This window comes from Solanum stenotomum, chromosome 6 (assembly GCF_019186545.1).
Source record: "Solanum stenotomum isolate F172 chromosome 6, ASM1918654v1, whole genome shotgun sequence".
NCBI lineage: Eukaryota > Viridiplantae > Streptophyta > Magnoliopsida > Solanales > Solanaceae > Solanum > Solanum stenotomum.
The window spans coordinates 48,503,364-48,521,766 of NC_064287.1; the positions used below are offsets into that span (position 1 = coordinate 48,503,364).

The window sequence follows — 18,403 nt, forward strand, 5'->3', positions numbered from 1 at the left end:
TTAAAAGGCTCTTATTGCATCAAATTTATTTTTTGTTGATGGAAAAAATAACGATTAATTTGTGTCTTCCTCATTAGGGGTGTACATGGTCGGGTTGATTCGGGTTTTTCAAATATCAAACCAAATCATTTGTGTCGGATTTTTGAATTTATAAATCAAACCAAATCAATAAAACTCGGGTTTTTCAACCTCGAATTTTTTTGGATTTTTGGGTTTTTCCGGTAAAGTATTCATACAAACATATAATTTACTTGTATTTCAAATATTTCTTTAGTCCTATCAAAATACAACTATCTAAGGTGTTTCTTAAGAAAATAACACAAAATATGATATGATTAATGACACTAAAATATCCAACAAAAAATTTATAATGAAATCGCGTAAAACAAATATTGCAAATTAATTAATAAGTAATAATAACAAACATAATTTTTGCTATTTTTTTCGATTGTCGATCACCGGTCACCTCTACAATCCCCCCCACCCCACCCCACCCCATTCCCCCTCTCACAGTCTAATGGCTTTTCAATAGCCATACCTCGTGGATGTAGAGAGTCCAGACTTGAAATATAACACATCCTTCATTTGAGAGAAGGGACCAAAATACTTTGACTTTGTTATTGGCTCACTCAAAAGTTTACTACATCATTGTCTATATCTTGGATAAATGAATAATATTATTAGCTACTATATGCTTTATTTTAAGCTGAAGGTCTGTCAGAAACAGTCTCTCTATCTCGAGGTAGAGGTAAGGTCTACATACACTCTACCTTCCCTAGACCCCACTTATGGGATTACACTGGATATGTTTTCGTTCTTGTTGATAACATTATTAGTTAAATTCTACTACATTTCGTTCTTTGCGTTAACATTCACCCATGCTATTTTCAGTTCCTAGAAATAACACAAACAGGATTCTTCAAAGGAAAAATAGATATATAATATATTCTTATGGAAACCTTTCCTAGCCAGAAACAATGCTTTTACATATTCAATTTTTTCACAAGATAGATATTATCTGATCTTACAAAACTTAGGAAATTTCCATTGAACTAAACGTCTAGACGTAATTGTCTGGACTCATCTTATCAGAATGAACCACCTTGTCATTGAATGCATGTAGCAACAGATCACAAACTTTGCGCGAAGGTGGCCTTTCAGCAGGTGCAGTTTTGGTGCATTCAAGTGCTATTTCCAGCACCTGAAGTGCAGCACTTTCTTCATTAGGTAACAATGGTTTCAAAACAGGATCAATGAGCTCTTCCCTAACTGTCCCAGACATTTCGATACATGATTCAACCCACCTCACCATGTCCATGTTTTCTCCGAAACTCCCATCAGTTGGCATCCTTCCACTCACTAGCTCCATCAGTACAATCCCCATGCTATAAACATCACTCTTCTCTGTTGCCTTCGAAGAATAAGCATACTCTGCGAACAAATAAGCAACTTAGTATAAAAAAAAAAAACTATTTTCGAATGCTAATACTGGAGAATTCAGGAATGATATCTACCTGGAGCAATATAACCAAATGAACCAGCAAGCCACAAGTTTGATTCAGTGTTGTAGGAATTATAGTTATCATGAACGGCTTTAGCCAGCCCGAAATCTCCCAAATGTGCCTCCATGTTTGAGTCTAGTAGAATGTTGCTTGATTTGATGTCCCTATGAATGATCTTGGGTACACAATCATGATGAAGGTACTCAACTCCTTGTGCTAATCCCACCGCTATCTTCAGCCTTGCCTCCCAATCGAGGCATGTTTTCCTCTTGTTATTATTAGCTGGCTGCTTGTGAAGCCAATCCCACACACTTCCGTTCTCCATGTACTCATAAATCAATACATTTGAACCTTCTCCGCTGTTGTTACAGTATCCAAGTAGCCTCACCAAGTGTCTGTGCCTTATCCTCCAAAGTGTCTTGATTTCTCTTGCAAAGCTTTTGTCTAGCAAGAGATCATCCTTGCTTGGTATTCTCTTGATTGCCACGATCTCTCCGTTAAACAGCTCAGCTTTATAGACAGTTCCTGAACCACCAGATCCGATTATGAAGTCGTTTCTTAGATTATTTGTTGCCTCCATGATGTCATCCCACCTGATATCACGCTTAGCAGCTACACTTGCGAAAAGTGGTCTCTTTTGTCCTTGGGAAGAGCTGGATGAGTAAGCACTATTTACTTCTCTTCCTCTTCTAAAGGCTTCTCGCCTTTGCTTGAAAAAGAGTGCAGCTCCAAGCAACATAAGTATGATCGCCACAGTAGTCGATATCACTGAAATGATCACAACTGTCGAGTTACTTAGTCCTGAACCCCGATTGTTGGACTTAGAGACTTCACAATTCTGCAGAGGACTTCCACAAAGACGTAGATTCCCTGTGAATGCATCAGCTGGCCAATGTGCATACTGTTTGTCCAATTTGCCTTGAAGGTTGTTGTAGGAGAGGTTAAGCTTTCCCAAGCTACTCATTTCACCGACTTGAGGAGGAACTTCTCCGGTGAGTTGGTTATGAGATAGATCAAGTGTTTCAAGCTTCGTGAGTGTCCCAACAGAAGGAGGAATTTGACCACTGATGTTGTTGAAACTCAAATCCAGTATGCTTTGAAGATTCTTGAGTTCTCCAAGCTCACTTGGTATTTCACCGGTTAAGTTGTTTCCCGAGAGACGGAGTATATATAGCTTGCTTAAGTTGCCAATGGTAGATGGAATGGGACCAGAGAGTTGGTTTTTGTCGAAATTTAGGATATTTAGGGACTTGAGTTCACCAATTTCAAGGGGCAGAGTTCCATTGAGAGAATTCTCTTCTAGAGATAGCACTAAAAGCTTTGAGCAGTTAAACAATTCTCGAGGAAGAGGTCCCGAGAACTTATTTGAGGACAGCTTAAGCTCACCTAAGAGTGGCAAGTTTCCGAGCCAAGATGGAATTGATCCATAAAGCCGGTTGTTATTGAGATCGAGATGTGTGAGCTTTCTACACAGCGAAAGCTGTGGAGGTATTAAACCAGTCAATTCATTTCCAGAGAGATCGAGCAGTGATAACTCACGGATTAATCCCAATGTCCAAGGGATTTCTCCGGTGAAACGATTGTTTCCTAGCCTTAACCTTTCAAGAAATGGTGAATATCCTAAATGGGGTGGAACCTCATGATCAAATGCATTATTTGTAACATCAAACGAAAGAAAAGACGTCGAACTACACAGGGAAACTATACTACCATTCAGTTTGTTATGAGAAAAATTTATTCTTGTCAAGTTTGAAAGATTGATCAGTTCATCAGGAAGATTACCTTCAAGTGAGTTGTTATAAAGCATAAGCTGCTCCAATGCTCGAAGATAACCAAACGTAGCAGGAACGCTACCAGATAGACGATTATCCGCCAAATCAAGGATCTTCAGCTGATGACAGTTTCCCAAACTGGCAGGAATCTCACCAGAGAGATCATTCTGTCTAAAATCAATGAAATTCAGCTCCTTCAGCCCTCCAATTGTAATGGGAATGCATCCTGAGAATGCATTCCCATAAAAATCGATCATTTGCAATCTGGAGCAATTCCCTATCTCCATTGGTATTTCTCCAGAGAACTGATTCTCATATAGAAACAGAATCTCAAGATTTTCGACCATCCCAATCTCTTTCGGTATATTGCCATGAAGACTATTGTGCGACAATGCCAATGTTTGAAGATTGGTAAGATTTGCAATCAACGGAGAAACTGAACCAACCAATGTGTTGTTGTTAAGTAGGAGATCAGTTAACTCAACCAACTCATACAGCTCTACTGGTATCGAACCATTAAGCGTGTTATTAGACAAATCCAGCAGCTTTAGTGAAATGCATTCTTTCAACTCCACAGGAATCTCACCAGAAAGATGGTTTTCAGATAGCATCATGTGTTCCAAACTACTGTTTCGATTAGAACTACATATTGTTTTCGGTATGCTACCCGAAAGATTATTACTAGTCAGAACCAAGAACTCTAGCTGATTCATGCTCCCAAATTCTCCAGGAATTTCACCAGTAAGTCTATTACCAGACAAGTCTAAATTCCGAACATTGCTCAACTTCGCCAACGACTTTGGTATCGAACCTTCCAACTGATTACCAAGCAAATTGAGATACTGCAACTCATTCATTTCACCAAGCTGAGTAGGAATCTGTCCTGAAAGACTATTATTCGCTAAATTCATAACTTGAAGGTTTTTCAGCATAGATAATTCCTCCGGGATTGATCCATTGAGATTGTTAACTGCAACGCTGAACGCAACAAGACTAGAACAGTTACCAATCTCAGCAGGAATTCCATTTTCAAGATTATTTTCTTGCAGATTCATATTCTCAACCCGCTCGAGTTTTCCCAACTCAGGAGGTATCATACCACTCAAACTACATGAAGCCAAACCAAGAGTAACCAAATTTTCAAGATCACCAAGAGTACTTGGAATCAGCCCTGTTAAGCCAACATTATCACCAATTCTAAGAACTTGGAGATTCTTCAACAAGCCAATTTCATTGGGAATGGGGCCAGTGAGTTGGTTAGAATAAAGAAGAAGAGATTGTAAAGAAGAAAGATTAGACAGAGTAGGTGGAATGGGACCTGATAATAGATTAGAAGAAAGATCAAGATGGAGTAGGTCATGCAAAAAGCCAATAGAAGGTGAAATTGAACCACTAATTGAACAATCAGAAAGATTTAATCTCACAACTTTCAATGTATCTTCTTCACATGAAACACCACTCCATTGACAGAAATTTTGATTTTTATCAGACCAATTTGACAAAACATTTTCAGGGTCATCAAGAAATGACTTCTTTATCTCTAACAAAACCTCAAGCTCTGTTTCAGAAAACACATATCCAAGAAGCAGTGTTACAACAAAAAACCAAACCAACAATAATTTTTTAAACATCGACATGATTTGAAAGTTAATATGAAAACTTGAAGCATATAAGTAAGGTTATTTGACTTATGGCTCTGTTTTTGTTGCATGCAGCAGAAACAGGGGATAGATATTTGGTTTCTTGGAGTTTACGTGAGGATTTAATGAAAGGAAAATCTTGAAAAGGGTGAAGGATGGGGTAATTAAGAAGAGGAGGAGAAGATACAACTACTCTTTTTTATGTGAGTTGACCAAATAACTATTCCATTAATGGTGACCGATATGCTACTCCATTCACAAACAGAGAGAGAAAACAGAGTATTATTATTGTTTGTTTAATGTTATAAAGACAAATAATTATTGAACGATAAGACAAAGGTCAAGCACGGGTCCAAAACGACTCCATAATTATATTCCTGTCATTTCGTCTTCATAAATCTGACGAGTCAATACGAGTAAAGTAATATGAATGAATATTAGAGGTAGAGTTATTTAAAATCGAATCGAAACTGATAAATAAATATTAGAAGTAGAGTTATTCAAAATCGAATCAAAATACGTAATGAATTATTAATTTAGAGATTTTGATAATTATTTCAATCCTTTTTATTATCAGGTTATCGAATTGTTTGGGATTAATCATAACCTATAGTAAATTAAATAATTATATTTCTATCATTTTGTATGGAAAGTCATTGGCTTAGAATTTAGTTTTATACTTTTATTTTCGGCAGTATTCTATAATGTGACAATGTTTGATTTTTAGCAAGATGAAATCTGTGAATTCATGTGCATGGTTTATTTGGCTGGTCACCTTGTTTTTAAGTGATTTTCAATATTTTTTTGTGATAAATCTTAATGGTTAAACCGATTTCAATTAATAACTGATAAGTCAATATCTAAATGGTTTTGATAAGTTAATTTCTTAATGGTTCTATAACGGTTTAGCATATCTGTAAATCGATAATGGATAAGTCGAACAGATAAACGTCAAAACCGAACCGATCGATACACAATCCTAATTAGAAGTGTATTTTACTAAATTAATCTTATTAATGATGCTTTGAAACTCTAAATTCAACTATTATTTACTTTATGTAGCTATTTAACACTCTATCTAATTCATACTCCCTTCATTTCAAAATAATTGAATTATAATTTTAATAAATCTTACACATAAATTTATATACCACGTCGAAAGTCGAAAGTATTAGATTCAACTGAATATGATATTATGGCATTAAATATGCCCTTAACTTGTATATATCCATAGTGAGAAGAGTTTTTACACTATCAATATATTTTAATGGGGGAGACAGTGTGTATGGGGTTGTGGAACAATAGCGAATTCAGAATTTTACCAAGGAGATTTTAATAATAAAAGTTTAACACATGAGATTTATTTTTGAAATCTCAAAGTAAATTTCGAACACCTAAAATCATTGCGTCAGCCTCTACTCGTTGTTTAAGAAATTCAAAATCTCTCTTTCTATATATATACACATAAAAAATCACCTTATACATAGTGTACTTTTTTATCGAAAAAGTTAAGATAAATACTCGCAACTTCCTAAATCGGTCCGTAGGTGGGTGGAGGGGGCAGAGGGTGGGGTAGATGGAGATATGGGATTACATAAAAGAAGATACAGTAGTTGATAATTGAAAATTTTGTGTTTTCTTGAAATAGTGCATTAGATGAAAAGGACTTAAGCCTTTAAAGAAAGTGATTGGTTGCATTTCCAAATTTGTTAAAATGTTTATTGAAATATTTACAAAGTCAAACATGTCCCTACAATCCCTTTGTATGTATACATGCAAATGTAACAAACTTCCTAATTCCTCTTTTCTCACTTTGATTATAACGTTTGAATACATGTGAAAGATTCTTTTAGGCTCTTTTCTACCAAATCCAAGCGTCCTTTTGTAGCCTCTCTTCTTTGAATGGTTTTACATCACCATCTTCTTCTTTTATCCCTACTTTATTGTCTCAATTTATATGATATAATTTTGATATTATATTACGATTTTCTAAGATGCTAACACAGATCAATAAGAATTATAGTGGAGTGGTAAGTACTCCTTCATCCTTAATCAAAAGTCTCGGATTCGAATTTTCCTGGATATGAAGTCGCCTTTGTTAGTGTTTTACTTTTGGGGACTTTTCGACGCCAACCCGAAAGCTAACACAAGGGCTGCTATTGCTACGGGAGCTTATTAGTGGAACAAGAAGAGCGGAGATGGAGATATATAGGCTAGCTTTCAAGAATCAAATAATAAAAATCTTTGATTGCAATTATTTGTGTGCTCTTTAAATATTTTAAGTTTTAGTTCTTTTGACTTATAATATTTTTTATTTAATTTCTAAATTTGCAAATTATTTTTCTAAAAACTTAAAGAATGTAGGTCTAAATTATTAGTAAAAGTAATAAGTTTGACTCTAGCTCAAAATATAAATCGTGTCATATAATTTGGAACAAAAAAGTATTATTAGCCATAGTGATAGTTGACTCCAAACGTAGCAATAATTTATTTTAAAAAGTCAACAATACAATATATCAATTCATACCTATAAAAAGCGAATTGATACTACTTCGAGCAAACATATATAACGAGAAATATATTAAACCGAATATATATATATATTATTTTTTAAAACCGAATATATATTATAGTTTTTAAAGCTTTTATTATTTCAAATAAATACATGACACATATGTGCTCGATAGGATAATCTCCCTACTTTATTAGTGTTGGAGTACACCTAATCATGTCTTTTCATACTAAAAAGTTTATTCCACTAAAGCAAGATTAAGTAAACAAGATGTCAGCACAAGCCTAACATGTTTAGTTTTCATGTAATATTTTTTCTATTTTTTTTGAGGTAATATGGATTATAATAATACAAGTTGTATTATACAATTAAACAATTAGACACTTGGCAGATTATATCAACCTGAACTACCAAACACCATTAAAAATAGATTGCACCCTTTGGATAGAGTTAGAAAAATGTAAAATTCCAACTAAAAAGAATGAAGAATTTGTTCATTCAAAATCAACATAACCTAAAATTAAATATTATAATATCTTGCATAAATAATGATTACGTCCAAGTTTTATTGTTGCAATTCTTCAAAGAAAAATAAATTATCATGTTCCTTATTTGTCAAACATTAGAAAATAAATAAGAAACTCCCTTAGTTTTAATTTGTTTTTCTGGTATTAACTTGACACAAAGTGTTAAAAAAAAAAACTTTTAATCTTGTTATCTTAAACTAAAAAATGTATTCTCCCTTTGTCCCATAATACTCGTCCATTTTTTTTGTTACACATCTCTTAAGAAATCATAAATAAGAAGATGATAACTAATTTACCTATACCAAAAAAGTTGGAACGTTACAACGTTCATACTTTCAAAAGGAATTAATTTTAATGCCAAAATAGGAAATAAATTAATTAATTCTATCTTAAAAGGACTGTTAACAACAAATATGAAAAAAAGTGGAGTATTACAATAGAAGAGATTGTTATCTATTTGTTATATTTTACTGTATATTTATGTGCTAACCATGTTCATACATTTCGACAAATTGCCAAGCCAAGGTTTAATGTTTTATGTTGTTTGGAGTAGTGTTGTTAGCATTAGTTCAATTATGACTAATCCTTCAAATACTGAAAGAAAAATAATGAGAAATAGAGTGAATTTAAAACACATGAATTCAAAACTATTTTTACAAAGAAACAAGCAAATATGTTCATTTATTTGTATAATGTGATCGCATTAGACTCATGAAGTTTCGTGCTCAATCTTAGAGTAACACATTCGCTAATGCACGTAATATATTACGTTTTCTTCCTTTTTTTTAATATCTTTTTGACAAGTTCCTTTTTACTGTGCTCGAGGGTTTCACCGTCCACAATTCATGTGCAAGAGAGGCACTAGCTTGAGTGAGAAGTAGTGAGAAGTGTTCCTCCATGCTAGGAGTCGTGTGAGTGGGTGATACAACACCAACAACAAGCTCACGAGCCACAATTACCTTTTCAAGCACAACAACCTCTTCATTTGATCGATCTTATGGTGTCTCGGCTACCACTGCCACGGAGGTGTTGAATTATTGATAATAAGATTCATCACTTTAGAGAGAAAACTGTAATTGTGTGTATTGAACTAATTAACCCACATNTCGCATTAGACTCATGAAGTTTCGTGCTCAATCTTAGAGTTACACATTTGCTAATGCACGTAATATATTACGTTTTCTTCCTTTTTTTAAATATCTTTTTGACAAGTTCCTTTTTACAGATCTAAAAAGTAGTGAGAAGTGTTCCTCCATGCTAGGAGTCGTGTGAGTGGGTGATACAACACCAGCAACAAGCTCACGAGCCACAATTACCTTTTCAAGCACGACAACCTCTTCATTTGATCGATCTTATCGTCTCGACTACCACTGCCACGGAGGTGTTGAATTATTGATAATCTGTGACCTAATCAATGCAGAGAAGATGAAGATTCATCACTTTAGAGAGAAAATTGTTATTGTGTGTATTGAATTAATTAACCCACAAGGGTTGTTACGTACATCATATTTATAATGTGATAAAGTCTAACTAACTACCTATCACGTGTCAGCTAAGATGCTAATAGCAACTTCTAACTAACTTGATAAACGACTAACTAACTCTTTATATTTACATCAATGCCCTCTCGTATATGTATCAACCTATTCCCATTTCTTCACTCCCCTCAAGCTGGCAGGTGTGAAAATATTAAGCATCCCCAGCTTGCCAACTAAGTATTCATGTTGTGCTCTTGGAAGTTCTTTTGTTAGTATGTCTGTTGTCTGATCCTTAGTGCCCACATGTTCAGTCTTTGCCAATCCTTCTTGAATTTTCTGCCTGATAAAATGGCAATCAATTTCTATATGTTTTGTCTTCTCGTGAAACACAGGATTTGCAGCAATCTGCAATCCAGTTTTGCTGTCATCGTAAACTTCAACATGCATCTCAATTCCATCCCCCAATTCTTTCATCAGAGTTGTCAACCATACTACCTCAGCTACTGCACTTCCCATACTTCTGTATTCTGCTTTTGCTGAACTCCTAGACATTGTGGTTTGTTTCTTTGACTTCCAAGAAATCAATGAGTCCCTATACTTAACCAAAAACCGGTTACTGTCCTTATGGTATTTGGGCATAAGGCCCAATCTGAATCACAGTATACTACCATAGCATTGGATCTTTTGCTGCTCATCAGAATTCCAAGCCCTGCTTGTCTCTTGACATATCTGATTATCCTTATTGCTGCATCCCAATGTGATTTCTTTAGCTGTTGTAAAAACTGACTAAGAGTTTGATATCAGGCCTTGTTAAAGTCAAATACAATAATCTTCCAATGACTCTTTGATATTGTCCTACATTTTCTAACATGTCAACTTCTTCTTTTCCAGTAAGCTTATCTAGCTCAATCACTGTTAACTTCTCATTCATTTCTAATGGTATCCATGTTGGTTCTCGCCCAATCATATTTAGCTCCCTCCCTCAGTCCTGTTTCTGAGATTAATGTGTATTTACTTTAATAAATCAATATTTCTTTCTTTGATCTGCTAAACTCCATCCCAAGAAAATATTTTAGATTTCCCAAATCTTTGATCTTGAATGCTTTGTGTAACTCTTCCTTGGTCCTTCTGATCAATTCCAAATTATTTCATGTCACCAACTTATCATCCACGTAAATAAGGATGACAACTATGCTATCACCTTCTCTTTTTTATAAACAATGAATGATCCAATTTGCTCTATTGAAATTGAGAATGTAGTAAGGCTTCTGTTAGCTTCACATTCCATTGTCTACTCGCTTGCTTGAGACCATACAGGGATTTAACAAGTCTACACATTATGCTAGACTCCATCTGACTTGGAAAACCCTGAGGCAACTACATATACACTTCATCATGAAGTCTCCCTAAAGAAAAACATTATATACATCAAGTTGATGGATATGCCAATCATACTGAGCAGCTATAGATAGAACAGTTCTCACAGTAGCAATCTTAACAACTGAAGAAAATGTCTCATTGTAATCAAGACCTTCCATTTGAATATACCCTTTTGCCACAAAACGGGCCTTAAACCTCTCTATGTCACCATTGGCCTGAAGCTTGACTTTATAGACCCACTTACAACCTATAAGTTGCTTCCCAGGAGGGAAGTGTACCAGTTCCCAAGTATAATTATCTTGCAAAGATTTTATCTCAATATTCATAGCTTATATCCAACGTGGGCCCTGTGATGCCTCTTGATAAGAAGATGGTTCAACCACAGTGTTCAACATACTTAAAAAATTGTGATGTGAAATTGACAAACCTTTATAAATGATATTGCACAGAATTACCAGATGGTGCAGTCACATAATATGTCATCCGAAGAGGTCTAGAGGACAGTCTTTGAGACCTTCTTGGAGGATTAGAAGATTTGTTAACAGAAGGTGCAATAGGGACATCCTGTACAGGAATTGCCACTGGAGCATGCACATAATAGGCATCAGGAGGGGAACCAGGTACATGAGGAGTTGAATCAGGATAAGTGAGTATATCAGGATGAGTGTCAAAAGTAGAAGGATCATATGAAGGGTCAAAATCAATATCAGAAGAACAAGCACTATCATATGCAGAAGAATTTTGAAAGGGAAATGTGAACTCTCTGAACACCACATCCATATTCACAAAAAACTTTTGTTTTGCTATGTCAAAAAGGATATAACCTTTAGTGACAGATGAGTGACCCATGAAAATAGCTTGTACAGCTCTACTTGCAAACATATCAGCCTTGGGTAAAACAGTTGCATAACACAAACATCCAAGTGTCCTAAGGTGATCTAAACGTGACTTCTTGTTAAACAACATTTCATAAGGAGATTTTCCTTGCAAAACAACTGATGGCACCTGTTAATAATATATGCAGATGTGAGAACACAGTGACCCCAAAAGGTAATAAGAATGTGACCTTGAAACTTAAAGAGCTCTTGCTAACTCTAGCAAGTGTCCATGTTTCCTCTCAGCAACTCCATTTTGCTGAGAGGTATAAGCACAAGTTTTCTGGTGAACAATCCCCAAATCTTTAAACCATTCAGCTAAATCAGAATTCACAAACTCCCCACCATTGTCTGATCTCATAGTCTGAATCTCAGCTTTAAACTGTGTCTGCAGCATCTTGAAGAAAGATCTTAAAACAGATAATACATCATTTTTTAACTTCATAAGAAATACCCAAGTGACACGAGTGAAATCATCAACAACAGTAAGGAAATATTTATTTCCATCAAAAGTAGGATTGTTATGAGGTCCTCATATATCCATATCCAACAGTTGGAAAGCCTTACATGATTTTGTATCACTACAAGGAAAAGCTAATCTGGTGTGTCTAGCTAAGGAGAACACATTACAATTCTCCACAACATCTTTACAGTCACCTAATTTGCAACCAAGTAGCTCCTTCATAGTTATGTTGGAAGCATGTCCCAATCTCTTATGCCACAGCAATAAGTCTGTCTTATTCAGTTGATCAGTACACTACATATTTATGATTATATTACCTGCAATTGCTCTTTTAGTAGAATTCTTAGAGTTCAAGAGGTGTAGGCCATTCTTCTCTCTACCAATCCCCTTCACTTTCCTATTGAAAAAGTCCTGGAACAAACAGAAGTCAGCATAGAAGGACACAAAACAACTCAATTCCTTAGTTAGCTTTGACACTGATAACAGGTTATACTTAAAATCTGGAATAAAAAATACATTGTTGATTTCATTTATATCTGTAAGCTTGCATTTCCTTGTATGTGAAACTAAAGTCACTCCTCCATTTAGCAAATATACCTTTTCACATTCATCTGGATTATTAACCCTAACATCAAACAAGTTATTCAGATGTGCAGTCATGTGATTGGATGCCCCTGTATCAATTATCTATTTCTCTTGCTCTATATTAGCCATAAAAGAATGGATCATACCTGCCATATTTGCCATATTGACATGAGATTTTTCTTCATCCAGCATGTTTACTAGTTGGTCATATTGTCTACTGTTAAATTGTGGTTCTCTTTGCATATTCCCATCATTGCATCCATTTCATGTCATCCCTGCATCCCTCTTTATTTGAACATTATATGATGTGTTCCCCTAGCCTGATTTCTTCTTATTTTTTAAATGATTAGGTGGGTATCATATAAGACGATAACAGTTGAGCTTGGTGTGTCCATTCAAATGACAAAATTCACATTGTATCTCTCAATTCCTTTGTGGTTTCTGATAACCATCTTTTTTACCAGCTAGAAGCGCAACCACTTAAGTTCTCTGTCCTACCATGGATGTGTTGGCCATAGTGCGTTGGTTTTCCCTTTCAATAAGCATGGAGTAAGCTTTGTTGATACTAGGTGTAGGGCTAGTCATGAGAATTTGGCTCCTCGCCTGATCATAGGATTCACTAAGTCCCATCAGAAATTGCAGCAATTTCTAGCTTTTAATATGCGCAATAAAATCCTTGGATCTAGGATAATCACAAGGATTAGGAACCATGCTGTCAAATTTGATCCACAGATCTCGAAGCTTTGAGAAATAGGTCGAAATATTATTTGAACTTTGCATAATTGTTGCTATTCCCTTGTGCAGCTGATAGACTCGTGATGCATTGACCTTGTCAAAACGCTCCCTGAGATCTTCTCAGACTGCTCTGGCATCTTTAGCATATAGTATTCTTGTAAGTAACGCATTTGCTACTGAGCTCATAATCCATCCCGCTATAACTGCATTGCAGCGATTCCATTGATGACTAAGTTTCTTATCAAATTTGTCCATACTCAAAGTACCGTCGACCAATCCCAGCTTGTTCTTTCCTAACAACTGAATTCGCATCGCATGGCTCTATAGCGAGTAATTCTCTGACCATGTCAATCGTAGCGAGATGATAGAAACTCCAGTAGTGTCTGAAGGATGAAGATGATCAATGTCAGTTTTAGACATTGTTAGAGATCAAATCAACCGAAAGCACAATAAATTACAGAAATCTCCACTAAATAGGCAATATCTAACTCATAATCATGAGTTCAAGCTCTGATACCATGTTGAATTATTGATAATCTGTGACCTAATCTATGCAGAGAAGATGGAGATTCATCACTTTAGAGAGAAAACTGTAATTGTGTGTATTGAATTAATTAACCCACATGGGTTGTTACATCATATTTACAATGTGATAAACTCTAACTAACTACCTATCACGTGTCAACTAAGATGCTAATAACAGCTTCAAACTAACTTGATAAACGACTAACTAACTAACTCTTTATATTTACATCAATGCCCTCTTGTATATGTATCAACCTATTCCCATTTCTTCAGGAGGCACAATAGGAGGGTAAGAAAAGCAAGTGCGATGATTGCATCGATCGGATTTTGAGATCCAGGAATGTTTTTTATTTGATCGATGAGATCACAATACATAGAAAACAATGCTCTATCCATTTGTAAATACAAGTCTTCGATTTTTCAAATTTGACATGGTCCTAATGATTTCAATTATCTCATCCATGAGTGATTTGATATTTCTAGTTTAGAGTTACTGATACATTGTTATTGTTGTTTTATCAAGTAATTTATACGGACCACATGTGTGTTGTTATATATATGTTACGAAATTTATTGAAGTGAGAATTAATGATGATCCTAAGTCTTTAGCAGTGATATTTATCGCCAAAAAAAGTAAATTTTTTTAAGTGTATGTACGTGCTTATAGTTTATAGTTTTGTATAGAAAGAGTAAGTATCTTATTATATAACTTAAAAAATATTCTTTCAAGTTAATAAAATATTAGTCTGCAATACAATACTTTGGTTCTTGTTCTTAAAAATTTCATTGATAGATAATATAGTTTAAATAGTTTAATTCAATGTTTGAAAATATTAGACAAATTTCTACTGTCATTTCAATTAAAAACTTAAAATTTTTAAAAGAAAATTTACTGTATCCCTAATGTATGATTATATAAGGAAAATAATTAACTTTTGTAAATATTAATTATAATAACTTTCTAATGCATATGGTAGTAATTTTCTAGTGGTTATAAAAAGACTTTTGTTGAAGAATTAAAATTAATGGTAACTTGAGATATTAAAATAAGGACTTTATAATATGGAAAGAATAATGCATTCTTATGTTATTATACAAGAAATATTTTTTAAAAGTTATCTTGAAAATAGTATTGAAATCTACGTAATATATATTTTTTCTAGTTATCATCAATAGAAGGTTTTTTTTTTTTTAAGATTTTAGTTTGGATTGTTCAAATGAGTGTGGAAATAAGGTTAAGTTTCTATTCTCATTAATTAGTGCATATATCTATACCCCATCAAATTTGATTATCTTTTTGTTCTCGTACCTTGTTGTTTATGACCGTTTTATATATTCCCTTCATTTAATTTGTTTGATTGATAATTCAGAAAAATAAGAAAACTTTTGATTAAGAATTACAATTAATTATAACTTGAGCTATTGAGATAAAAAATTGATAACATGATGAGAATAATGCATTTTTATGTAGTCATACAAGAAAATAAAAAACGTATACTTAAAAAACTTGAAAATGTCAAGTATTGTTTAGTTTTGCAATCTTAAACATGTCATATAGATGGTAGGAGATAACGAGTTGTCAAAAAAAGAAAAGAACTTTTTTTTATACGGACTAATAAGGAAAGCACGACAAACAAATTAAAACAATTGGAATACTATTTTAAACTCAACTTTCTTAAATCAATTGTTTTAACTAAAAAGGGTAAAAAAATAACATCTTAAAATCATTCAAAATTGTCTCCGGTTAACAATTTTTGGTCCAAAAATACCACATCACTTCTTTAAACACCTTCTTTTCGATAAAAATATTTTAACCAATCATTAATTTTCACATATATATATATAATATATATATCATAATAATCAATCATTAGTTTTCATTTAGATATTAAATTCCTAATAAAATAGAAAATATTTATATTTCATATATATATATATATATATCATAATAATCAATCATTAGTTTTCATTTAGATATTAAATTCCTAATAAAATAGAAAATATTTATATTTCATAATATATTTGAATGGAAGAAGGATATACATTTGTTAATATAATCCTTGGTTTTAAAGTTATGTTACAACAATCATAATTCCATAAAACACGAAAATTTACTACATACTTTAAATAACAAAATATTATTGATAGAGTTATGTTGACTATTTTTTCATATTAACTATCAAGAACAAATGTTTATCCTACTTCAATTCAGAAAAGATTAAGAAATAAAAAATATTTTCAATTCGACATATAGTGTTTTACTAGATTGTACCTAAATACTCTTAAAATAATATTTTATTTACTTATCAAATAAAAACAAATAAATAAAAAATCCACTTATTTTTCAATAAAACATTTTTTTACGAAAACATCTCCCCTCATGCCAAACACTTAGCCCATCCAATTGGGCTACTCATCATTTGGGCTTTAGTAGTACATGGGCTAAACTTTTTGAATGGCCCATCCAGTTACTTATAAGTCAAAGCCCAAATAAAGTTGTCATTAATATGTTTATTACGGATTGGCAGATTTGTTGTATGATGTACGAGTATATATGAATTCAGTAATTTTGATTCAAACTATATAATATGTATGCACATTACAAAATTTATTATATTTGTAACTGTGAAGTGGCCGAGGTAGAAGCTTGACTACGAGTTCGGTCAAACCCAATGACTTTTGCCCAAATAGTGTATTTATGTTGAGAAATTCATTAAAATTTATACCCATATTAAATCTAGAACCCAATTCTTAGCACTTAAAAGCCATCATTTTAAAAAATCAGAATTCATAGAGTTGATATATTGACTTCGCCTTTGATTTTGAACTTATTTATATAACTTAAGTCGATATTAAAATTTATAATCTTTAAAACCCAAATCATTTTCTACTTATAATAGATAAGAATATTGTTGGTTGGTCCAGCCTATTTTTGAAATAAACAACTTACACGTATTTTGTTTTTAAAAAAATAAAAATAAATACACCAAACAATACACTTAGATAATTTTATTTTATATGTAAAAATGATAATTTCTTGTAAAATAAACATAAAATTAAGATAAATTTGTAAAGAATTACAAAATTAATTGAAAGTTCTAATTTTATTTTCTTGTAATCTAATGTGGAGTTAGATTTTTGTGAAAGTGCTATAGATATTAGGTGAATGGTAGGTAGGTAACATTAATTGTTTGTGCACATGTCTTCAATGGGAAAAAAAAAAAGTGATGTATAACCCTACAATACAAATATAGCCTTAAAATTCGATATTCAATGGGCAGGAAAAATTTATTATAGTAGCTTAAGATTTATTTTGCCAACATATTTCAATTAAACTAAACACAAGTTAGTCGTCGTAGAAAATATGATTTAAATGTTTAATTATTGTTAATTAAATTATATTCACTTCTTTACGTTACATGACCTACTGATCAGATCACGAGTTTGTCTTTTTTTTTTCGTGTGAGACGAAAAAAGAATATGTCACAATTCAAGTTCATAACACATTATTATATTATATTATATTTTTTAAAAAAAACCGGGGGAGGGGGGGAGGGGGGAGGGACTTCTCAATTGAACTACTCCCTACATGTTTTGACCTAATAGGCTGCACGGATTTGCCTTTTGGGTTATACATCAATGAACTCATAAAATATGTGCATCATGTGAATTTATGATATGTCTTAGAAAGTTATTTAACTTAATTCCTCTCTCATCCCAATATTGACATCAACTTAAGAGATATATCATGTAACACTTTATCTTTTTCATCAAACGATTGTCAACATAAAAGGTTGTCAATCATTCTTTGAAACTCACCTTCAATCATGGGCGTCACATACATCCTCTCCCTCCTTAAGGACTCATGAGTGTTCTCGCTGAAGTTTATCTCATCATCATACTAAAATAGTGTACATTCAATTCTAATATTATATTTGTCACAATTCAAATCTACGACACGTATTATCTGCATTTACACAAAAAAAAAAATCATAGATTTGCCCTTTGCGTACTATATCGAGTCTAAAAGCATTTGTATCATGTGAATTGTAATTTGCCTTATTGAGCTTTCACTCTTCTCTCTCATTCCAATATATAATTCACCTAAAATATCATGTGCATCTTTTCTTCGAAGTCTTACCAACTTAAAAACCTGAGAGTCTTTTTCTGTGACCTAGTTTTATCTGTCCACCCTCCATCATGAACATCACAAAATGTTTCATGGCTTTTTAATGAAAATTATCATTAAATTATTTATTAGAGATTACATAATAAGAAGAAAACAACTTGCAACTCCATTTTAGATTACTTATTATTTTAATTTAGGGCTTGTTCAGCATGGAGGAATTTTTTCTTAAGAGAACGTTTTTTAAAAATTTGTCATGTTTAATTGGTCAAAAGTTTTAAAA

General features: G+C 33.1%; 1 protein-coding gene across 1 annotated transcript; it reads right to left on the reverse strand.

The window, feature by feature from the left end:
- Positions 1–1,051: 1,051 nt before the first annotated feature.
- On the reverse strand, positions 1,052–5,152 carry LOC125869197 (LRR receptor-like serine/threonine-protein kinase GSO1). Its single transcript, XM_049549760.1, has 2 exons — positions 1,515–5,152; positions 1,052–1,431 (listed from the first exon to the last, which is right to left on the reverse strand). Exons 1-2 carry the CDS (start codon positions 4,909–4,911, stop codon positions 1,061–1,063), a joined length of 3,768 nt encoding a protein of 1,255 aa, XP_049405717.1. The 5' UTR covers positions 4,912–5,152; the 3' UTR covers positions 1,052–1,060.
- Between the last annotated feature and the right edge of the window lie 13,251 nt (positions 5,153–18,403).

Bases quoted from the DNA above. Each gene is read 5' to 3' on its own strand.
- LOC125869197 (XM_049549760.1), bottom strand. From the start codon at position 4,911: ATGTCGATGTTTAAAAAATTATTGTTGGTTTGGTTTTTTGTTGTAACA. The intron at 1,432-1,514 runs GTAGATATCATT...ATTTGTTCGCAG, and splicing joins ATTTGGTTATATTGCTCCAG to AGTATGCTTATTCTTCGAAG.